Source organism: Pygoscelis adeliae, unplaced genomic scaffold (genome assembly GCF_000699105.1).
Source record: "Pygoscelis adeliae isolate BGI_AS28 unplaced genomic scaffold, ASM69910v1 Scaffold359, whole genome shotgun sequence".
In the NCBI taxonomy this organism is placed as follows: domain Eukaryota; kingdom Metazoa; phylum Chordata; class Aves; order Sphenisciformes; family Spheniscidae; genus Pygoscelis; species Pygoscelis adeliae.
In genome coordinates, this window is record NW_008825553.1 from 1,086,638 (window position 1) to 1,096,573 (window position 9,936).

General features: G+C 54.3%; 1 protein-coding gene across 1 annotated transcript in view; it reads right to left on the reverse strand.

Annotated features, from left to right (window-relative positions):
* MACF1 (microtubule-actin crosslinking factor 1) overlaps positions 1–9,936 on the reverse strand; it is a 112,826-nt gene that overhangs the window by 28,552 nt on the left and 74,338 nt on the right. The window contains exons 58-65 of the mRNA XM_009332204.1: positions 6,079–6,240; positions 5,761–5,931; positions 4,652–4,818; positions 3,667–3,826; positions 2,907–3,233; positions 2,158–2,242; positions 1,011–1,252; positions 648–854 (exon numbers count right to left, since the gene is read on the reverse strand). Of these exons, the coding sequence (XP_009330479.1) occupies positions 648–854; positions 1,011–1,252; positions 2,158–2,242; positions 2,907–3,233; positions 3,667–3,826; positions 4,652–4,818; positions 5,761–5,931; positions 6,079–6,240 (1,521 nt within the window). The remainder of the gene's footprint in view (positions 1–647; positions 855–1,010; positions 1,253–2,157; positions 2,243–2,906; positions 3,234–3,666; positions 3,827–4,651; positions 4,819–5,760; positions 5,932–6,078; positions 6,241–9,936) is intronic.

Below are 9,936 nucleotides of genomic sequence, written 5' to 3' on the forward strand. Positions count from 1 at the left end.
CCCGCGGCCAGCGGCTCCCGCAGCTGGTTTTGGGGCACGGAGCATCACTGCACCACAGGCGCTCAGCTGAGCAGAGCACGGTGGAGCAACCACCTTCCTCTACACCCTCCCTGCTCACAGGGAAAGGGACGCCTCTATTTCACACGATCATTTTGCTTGCACGTTCAGCTTCGTGGAGTCAGAGCTCAAAGTCAGCGAGGACTGTTATTCACAGCGCTCCACAGCCTCCAGTCCGTGCAGAACAAGTCTTTTTTGAGAGGACTGTTCGCCTGGAACAAATCTCCGTGCTATCACAACAGGGGATGACGTTTTTCCAGGCTTGAAAGTCACCTGTCATCGGTTTTACACCATCTACTTCACCCACGCAAGCAAAAGCCAGCAGGCAGGATAACACAACCCTGCCCTGGAGTTATCCTATCCAAACCACACGCAACGGGATGGGTCAGAAACCAGCCCCGCTGCCACACGCCGCTGGTGGGGCCAGGTCACGTCTTGGTGTTCCCGATGGGATCTGGCTGTCCCGTTGAGCTGTGCTCGCTACCCCTCCCGCCGCCATTGCACTGCACGGGCTGGAGCGGTGCCGAGCCGCGCGCTCCTCCCCCCCTGCCGAGAAACCCCGTCAGCCTCCGGCAGGGTTATTAAATTACCTGTTGAGACCTCTGAATAGCAGCATCGATTTCTTCCACCCTCTGCTTGATGGTGTCGCTGACCAGCTTGTAGCGCTCGTTGGTGTCCGACACGAGTTTATCCAGCCCTTCGCGGGCTCGCCAGGGAACCAGCTCCAAGAGAGCTCGGCTCACCTCGTTCACCGTGTCCAGGACGAGCCTGTGCTCCATCACCTCCTTCTTCAGCTCCTGTGGAAGGCACCCATGGACACGTGTCCTTCTCAGTGCTCTGCAGGTGACACCCCTCTCCAGCTCCTCCCCGGCCTCTCAAAACAGCGAGCAAACCCCCGCCAGCTCCCACCCTCACGTCCCCCGTCCCCCGGGCGCTGCTCTGCCAGCCCCCACCTTGTGCCTCTGCTGGAACTGGGGTATCTGCTCGCCGGCGGGGGGCGGTCCCCCGCTGGAAACCAGCTCGTCCTCCACTTTGCTCATCCAGCCGGCGAGCTCCTCGTGCGTGGACTGGAACTTGGTGGCCAGCTGCCGAGCCTGCCCCAGCGTGCGCAGCGCCTTGGAGCTACGGTCGGTGATGGCCGAATAGCGGGTCTTAATTCCGTCCAGCTTCTCCTGGATCAGCAACACCTCCTCCCCTGCGAGACAGCAGCAAGGGGCAAATGATGCTGGGCTGGGGAGGCGGCAGGAGCCACCTGCCCTGTTCCCCCCATTTTAAAACGCTAATTTCAGTCTCACTTTTCTTTATATAAGTGCAAATTCACAGCCTATTTTTACAGCCAGGAAGCTACTCTTAGAGCTGACATTTTTTACCAGTCAGCGTAACATCCACCTCCTCCCTGGAATGGGATGGAAGCGTGCTGCAAAGCCTGGCTTTGCCCCAAGCCCCAAAGCCACCACAACTCAGTTCTCAACTAACGTGCCACAGCTCCCATAAAAAGGGTCCGGTTCACCCTTTACTGCTATTTCCAAGAGGACAAGAAACTGCAAGCCAAATTCTTTGTAATCACTCTTCCTGCTACACGGCTCCCACAAGGACAGAGGTCTGTACATCTGCTCCGAGCAGACCACATCTGAAGGAAATGCATCGCCCCGACCTTTCTTCCCACTCATAAACATAAACTTACACCCACGTGGCAACAGCAGCAACTGCTCGGTATGGGAAAGCAATATTAGGAAAGGGCTGGGTGTATTTTTAGTGATTTAGCAGCTGGATGTAATGAGAAAACCCTCCCTCGTGTCGCAGGGCTGCTCAGCGCTGAGCGTCGCCACCCCAGCGGTGGGAATCACCCGCTCACGAAGCTGTGAGGTTGGTACTCGGGATTTACTAAGCGGGAGCGCTTGTGGCTTGGCATCCAGGTCTGGATGCAAAACAGCTACTTTGGGAGTATCCGAAAGGAAATTAGACCCGAGGGAGAACAGCCTCCCCCCCGAACAACGTATCGCTGCAGAGCATGGGCTTCCCAGGGAAGACCGCTGCGGGGGACGGTGGGCTTCCCAGACCCCCCGCACGGGCCAGAGCGCACCCAGCTCTTCGTGTTACCTGTGGTTTGCTTCAGAAGGGCCTGCCCGTTTCTAATGGCTTGGTCCACGTTCTTCTTCCTGTTCACAATTTCCTCGTTCAAAGCCTGGAGAGAAAGGCAAATTGGGGTTACCCTTCTGCAGGCAGGTCCCCGAGTCCTGCCGGCCAGCGCTGGCCGGAGATGCTAAGCAGAGCACGGATTGCTCCTGCCGAGCGCGGGAAGGGTGGACAACAGATCTGATACTTGTCCAGTCGACCTTCTCCTGCTACGGGACTTCTCGGGACTTCTGGGACCCAAAGGCTCAAATCTTAGAGCAAACCCATCCCAACCCGTTGGATATGTGTTACCAAAGAACTTGCCCTTGTATTAGACATAACCTCACTCTTGAAAAGAGCTTGCACGACCCCCGGGGAGCGGAAGCAGACGGCTTCCTCGGTGGCCAGCCTGGCTCGGAAAACCCACCGGGCTTTTCAAGCTCTCATTCTTGGAAACAACGTCCAGCTTTCTAAAGGCACGGGGTGGCCAAGCTTGCTCAGACATTGTTCACAAAGCAAATGAATCGTTTGAAGTTTTCCCCCCCGGGAAACCCATTTTTGGGGCCACAATTATTGTTTTTAACACACGAAATCTCTTTACGCTTCTCCAAGCCTCAAAGAGAACCAGCAGTGGAACAAGCTTTGCAAAATTAAAGTCAGACCAGAAACAAAAAATAAAACCAGATAAATGCAACAAAATAAACAACATAAACATGGAAGAAAATGGAAAATACCAGCTGGTCGGCATGCTGCTTCTGCAGGACGTCCCGTTTGTAATCCTTTACGGATACCGAGCCGAGCTTGTCCTCGACCTCAGCCAGCCAGTTGAGCACTTCCACCTCCTCCTCCCCAAAGAGCCTGGCGTTAGACAGCGCCTGATCCAGCAGCGCTGCCTTCCGGCAGCACCGGTCGTGGACCTCGCCATAGCGGGTCTGCAGAGAGTCTAGCTTCTCTGCCAGCAGCCTCCGCTCAGCGGCACAGCTCAGGGAGGAGAGGGACTGCCCAACACCGACCGCCCGAGACACGTCGGCCGCGTGGCTCTCTATCTCTTCCTCTAGAGCCTGAATGCCGGGAGGATAAAATGGACAACAGAAAGGAAAATGAGTGAAAAAACGGATTTAAAAAAACAAAACAAAACATAAAAGGGGAAACAAACAAGGAATGCAACTGAAGGAATGAAGGAGACACAAAACCCACCCGTGAATGGGCAAACCGCATCAAAATAAAAAAGGTTTAAAAGAAACACAAGAACAGGAATGGTTTTTCTATCCAGAGCCAGATACATTCGCTGCGAGGTGCAAAGACATCAGTTTAGTATTTACCCACCCTGGTGGGTTAGGGTTTGCAGCCTTCTCCGTACATAAAGCAGCCTGGATAACTCCTCCAATACTTGTTCGTGCCAAAATCCCCCTCGCCATGGCAGAAACAACCACCTGAGCGGGACCCGATACCAACCGCCTCCATCAGCAGCTCCTGTTCACGCACGGGTCCTACCTTGTGCCGACTGATCTGCTGCTGGATTTTGGCAGTCTGGGTACCGATGGGCTCCGAGTTGGCCAGCTTCTTCTCCGTCACCGACAGCCAGTCCGACACGGGCTCCGTGGTTTCGTGGAACTGCTTTGCCAGGACCAAGATGTCCTCCAGCTGCTTCTGCCTATAGTAAGGAATAAAACGCTAAGGAACAGCTCCCCGTTGGAGTCAGGCATGGGAAGCAGCTTCGAGTATTAGGAAGAGGGAACCAAAGCAGCCCTGTTCAGAGCAAGGTGAGAGACACTGTGTCAGGCAAGCTGCAAAGGCAAACACAAAAATCAACGTGGAGAAACTGCAAAATAAGCTTTTTCCTGCAGCTGTGCCTTTAGGGTCCAGTTTGTCCCCCCGGGAAGGTGGCAGAAAGGCTCCCCCGTTGTGCTGCTTTTCTTCCATTCCTATCACTATCCTGGAGATCTTCCGACGTGCTCAGCTTGCGGCCGGGCTCTCGGTGTTTCAGAGCTGCTGAGCTTCTGTTCAAAGACAGCCCGGCACCGGTGCAAGTCCTAGATGGACAGTCCATCTAGTTGGCAGTGATTTAAAATACTGGGAGGTCAAATCTGGCCCTCAGAAGTGACTTTATAACCTCAAATATTAGCTTCTGTAGCAACAAGCGACTCATAAATGAGATTCAGGCAGCAGAAAGGTGTCAACAGGATGCTGCTGCTAAAGCTAAATGTTAACGCTTAAAGGAATAAAAATAACATCCATCCCCTGCTGGGAATTTATTTAATCTGAGCTCTTCCCTGCCATTGTAAACCACCGCTATCAACTTCAGCTCCCAAACAGGCTTTGATTTCTCATGTTTTCCAGCTGTTTCCATGTTTCCAGGATGTATCTGCACAGAAATCTCCGCCAGCTTCCCGCGTGTTGTAACCCCAAGCTCCGAGGCACCACGAATCGCAGGACGAGCTGGCCCTGTGTTTTTGGCCGGCAGCACAGACCCTCTCACCTGCCGGCCGCCCTGCCCAGCAGCCCTGCCCAGCGGCGCTCCAGGCTCTCCAGCTGGCCGATGATCTTCTCCCGATCCGCGGGCTCGGCCGACTGCGCGATCCTCCCTCCCTCCGCTTGGATCATCTCAACGGTGGCTTTGCGATCGTCCAGGAGTCGCTGGAGCAGCTTTAGCATCGGCAGCAAACCAAAGGAGGATAAAAGTTACCAGATTGGATCAGCAGAACCTCTTCTAGCCCTCAGAGATAGCAAATCTCTAATTGTGGCTGAAAATCACTGTAAGCCCGGGGCTGAGACCGAAGCCAGCCCAGTGGGACATCAGCCTTTACCATCAAAACCAGTTAAAAAAAAATAATAGTAATATAATATGCTTTAACTTTTGGTCAGCCCTGAAGTGGTCAGGCAGTTGGGCTAGATGATCATTTTAGGTCCCTTCCAACTGAAATATTCTATTCTGAAAGAGATTCAAAGCACTTCTGTGCCAGAGAAGCTTTCAGAGCCTTCCCCATCACCCCCCCCCAACTTATCAAGATCAAGTTTTTAACTTTCACTTTAAATAAATTTCCTCTTCAAAGTCTCAATACTTCGGACCAAGCCTCAGTAAGAATTCATTGCTAAACCGTTTTACCACGACCACACTTGAACTTTCATCTGCCTGCCCACAAGGGCAGGCGCCGACCCAGGCTGTTATCTCTGCAAACACTGGCATGCCTCGGGTCGGTTCTTACAGTTTGTACATTCATTTTGTCCAAATACCCAAACCGGTACCTACAACGCCAGCTTGCTCCTGACGCAGCAGAACTACCAGCGCAAACAAAACTTAGGGCTGGAAAAACACGGCCGACCAGCAAAACCAGCAGCAAACTTCAAGAGGCAGTGGGACAATAAAGTAACGCCGGTGATTTAGACGATGGAGATAGCGAGTGTGGGCAAACGAGCTGCCTATTTATTACATTAGGATGTGGGGAACCAGAAGATCCACCGTGAAAGAAGCAGGCTTGTGGACATCCCAGCTACACCTTATCTGTTACAGCTGGACCCCCAAAATACTGTCTGTCTGACCAGAGCTCCCCCTCCCGTCGAGCCAAGCGTTGCCCTGTGCTTGCTCACCTTCTGCTCCTGGATCTGGGCTTTCACCACCTTGTATTCCGCAGAGGGAGGTTTCTGGTTGGAGATGAGCTCCTCGGTGTCTGCCAGCCAGCTCAGCAACGGCTCCAGGGCGTCCTGAAACTTCCCGCAGTGCAACAGGGCCTCTTGCAGCTGAGCAACTCTTTGGGCCACCTGCACCCCAAACACAACCCCAGTGCATGGTCAGGCTGGCGATGCATCGACACCGGAGCCTCACCTCCCTGTCGATGACTCCCTTCTTCTACCAGACCCCAACGGGGGCCGAGCGAAACCAGTTACAGCCCCTCCCCACGCTCTTACCTTCTTGTTGAGGGTGTTCCAGCGGGTGTTGATTTCTTCCATGTCATGCTCCAGCCCTTGGACGTCACAGTTTTTCCCGGCGCTTTGGATGAGTCCTTGACCAACTCCATTGACTTGCTGTAGTTTTAGCTGGAGAGGATCCACTTGCTCCTTCTGGAACAGCTGGGGATGGGAAGGGTGGAAGGGAAAAGGTATTTATAACCCGTTGAGCTGCTCTTACAGCCCCTCCATCATTCAATAGATACAACAATTTCTTCTCTAGAGAAGATGCAGTAGCTACTCGCACTGATTTTATTAGAGTTGTGCAAGTTAGTCTAAACTCCACCCTTGCCTTGACCCAGTAACACAGATGTCGCAGGCATTCGCTGGTGTGGAGCACAGCTCAGGATCTACACGCGTCCACCTCTGCTTTTAAATGGGTAAATCCCCTTTTTCCAAGCACCGGAGTGAGGTGGAGAGAGCAAATCGGGGAAGAAATAAGAGCATCGGCTCTGGCCAGCCATCAGATTGGGAAATAATGCTCCTGGGGAAAAACCCAAAGCAACTCTCACAGTGACGCTATTGAGAGCGGAGACCTGACATCGCATGAGTTTTGTTAACCACAAAATCACAGACACGGAGAAGCTAGCCGTATTTCCAAAGTCAAAGGCAATAGGCAATTAATGTGCTAGTCATTGACCGCACCGCATATTTGGCATGGTCCTGCCTGGGAATCCTGTGGGGAAAAGCTTTTTAAACCAAAAAAGATTTGATAGGGAAGGGGGAGGAGAGCAAATGAAGCTCCCCATTGTAAAGAGAGGCAGCAGGGAAAATCCTGTTTCCGTGTAGGAGATAAGTGCTCTTTATCAGAGCTGTGGATCTGCTGTATCCATCCGCCGATGCAGCCGCCCGTGGCTCCCCCCCCTCTCCGGCACTGCTGGGGCGGCCGCACAGCCCAGTCCCAAGGGACAGGCCCGCTGCTTCCCCACAGCGAATAGCACAAGCCCCAGAAAAAGGGAGCGGAGTCCTTCATCGCTGACTCTGGTCCCTTGGACCACGAGCCCATCCAGAGCACAGGTCACCCCGCACCCAGCGCTGGACGGGATCAGAGCCCTTGGCCCTGTCGCAACATTTTCTCTTTGGAAAGCGGAGGGGATCGCAGCCAGCCGCCTGCTTTCTCAAGCGTGCCTCCTCCTCACGTGCCCGAGAATATATGGACATTGACGGCATCAAAAAATTCCCACTCAGACGCAAGATCTCTCCTAGCAGAGCAGCGGCTCGTGGATGGCGTGGCTCTCCGGACCCGGCAATCGCTTTGCCTCCGAAGGAACACAAGGCAGGCAAAAAACCCCAAACACACACACAAAAAGTTCCCAGCCTGAGCAAGAGGGGCTGCCTTGACTTCCTTTGCCTCATTTTCGAAGAAAAAGCTATTCCTTCCCGTCGGAGCTCAGCTACTCGAGGGCAGGGAGGTATCACTCCAGGACACGAAGTGCAGGGTGTGTTGGCAGACATTGTCCAGAGCTGTTTGCTCAGTGAGAATTATGCCACGGTTATAAGAAATAAATGGTGACATGAAATCACCGATTCCCCGGCCGCTTCTCCTGTTACTGTTTATATATGGAGCTGGCTGTTGGAGCAGCCAAACCCACAAAAGGATCAGGCTGATAAGTCTGGCATGCGGGGCTGGGTCCGAGCCCTCGGCACGCTGCAAAAACAAACTCCAGGGCTTCGAAGCAGCAGGGCAGGGAGGGAGCTGAAAGCTCCGGCCATCAGACCACGGGTACCTGCAACACACGAATCGGTACAGCCCGAGAGCATGACGCTGCACAAGGATCGTTACAAAGATAATCACGTTAATGGCCTGAGGAGTGAGCATGTCAAACACACTTGTTTTTCTTTGCTCATGAAAGATTCCAGCGATTTAGTTCATTAACCTCACCGTGACTCAGCTTTGAAACAAATATTTAACGTACACCCTTTGCTGGGCAGGGAAAGGCGCAGAGCGAGGTGTCCTGCCCAGGCAAAGCGGCTGGACAGACATCTTGGCGAGCAGAAGGACATCTGCTCTGCCGCAGCTCCTCCTCGCTCCCAGAAATGCTTCCCAAAGCATCCCCTCGCTTTCTGCTTCCCTCATCTCCCGGGCGGCCGCGCTCCTTAACCCCACCGCTGCCGAACGCAGAGCCCGGCCCCCGCGGTGGGAAGAACCGGCAGTGCCCAGGCATCGCCCCGGTGCGGACCCGGAGCTGCCAACGGCTTGAACAACGTTTGAGCAAAGGGAAGATTTACGGGGTTGACAATCAGAAGCGCTGCACGTGAAATAAGGGTCCCACCAGCGAGGACACGCTGACACCAAAGGAGTGAATTTCAGACAACAGACGTACAACGGCAAGGACCCGACGGCTCTTTTTCCTCGCTGAGGTCCACGCCGGGTGCCCCAGCCCGTGCTCACATGGACCCCACCATGTGAAAGCATCTCTCCGAGCCCCTCCACGTGCATTTCTCAAACGGCTGGCACAGCCCAAAGAATGAGTAATTGCTACCGAATCAGGATTTTCGGCGCTGACTAACTTCTGATGTCTCCTTAGTGATATTTCTCCTAATCCAGATGGCAGTAAATCAGCTCTCGGCTGTGGGAACTCCACCACCGAGGCCTCTCCAGGCAAAAGCTGCTAGCACGGCACGGTAAAGCAAAGCCCCAAATGCCAGAGAGAATTTCAGCCCCTTCCCACGCGTGTTCAGAGCCTCAGCACCTTATTGCTCACTTAAAAAGCTACAGAAAGTGGTGACTGCACAGGACAGGAATTATTTGCACTTAATTTGTTTTACAGGACTCTCTCTTCCAATATATTTTCTGCTTCAAAGATGGGAACCATGCTGCCAGGCTCCAGCGAGAAGGTTTCTCTGAAGCCTCTGATTTACGTCTGAGTGACCATAATGTACTTTAATAAGCCAAAAAAGTTTAAGACAATAGTTTAGGTCATCAAGCAGTGATAGTCTTTTGCCTCCCCTACTTATAAAACCACACAATTCCCCCTCAAAACTTTTTGCCTGCCAAATTCAAGCCGAATTCAGGAGGGAGAAGGCTGTTTCGAAGCCTGAACCCCCCCGCAGATCGTGGCTGCGAGTTTCCGAGCAGGCTCCCATCTCCCACCCACCCCCTCAAGTGCAAAATAAAGTGATTTCTGGGCCTGAAACCCCGTCTGCGAGCGCCTGAGCAACAAATACCTCGTTATCTGGAACGAATCCATCTGGTAGAGCAGGAGGCCCTTCTGCGATGAGAGTGGCGGTGGAGGGTCCCTCCACGTCCACGGGCACCTCTCCCTCGCTGGGTGCTGGGGAAGGGGCACCCCCACGGCTGGGGGGACATAGGGTGTCCCCCGGCACGGCCCCAGGGAGGGTTTGTGCGGTGGGTGCCACGGCAGAGGGTGCACCTGGCAGCTCGTGCAGCTCTGGGGCGGCGGGACCCCCTGGGGGGGCTGGGGAGGCCCGGCGGCGTGGAGGCACGGTCCCAAGCTGTCACCTCTGCCGCGGGCACTCTCACAACGGGGTCATCCTCCAAAGCCGGCGCTTCGGTGGATAGGTGCTCCAGGACGGGTGGCACAACCGTGTTGGCAAAGTCATCTGTATCCCCCAAGGCCACTACCGGCCCCCCCACCGCCAGCGGTACAGGGCTACCACTGAGACCCCTGACACCGGAGGCGAGTGGGTCGGCCGCTTCTGGTGACACAGTGGCAACAGGCACATCAGCAAACGGTGGTGGGGCATCCAGAAGCTCTTCCACTGCCAAGGGCATGGCAGTGGTGGTGGCATCTGGAGATGGATGCTCAATACATGGCTCCTCAGCATCCGTGGTAGGTTCCCCAGTGGCTGGGGAGG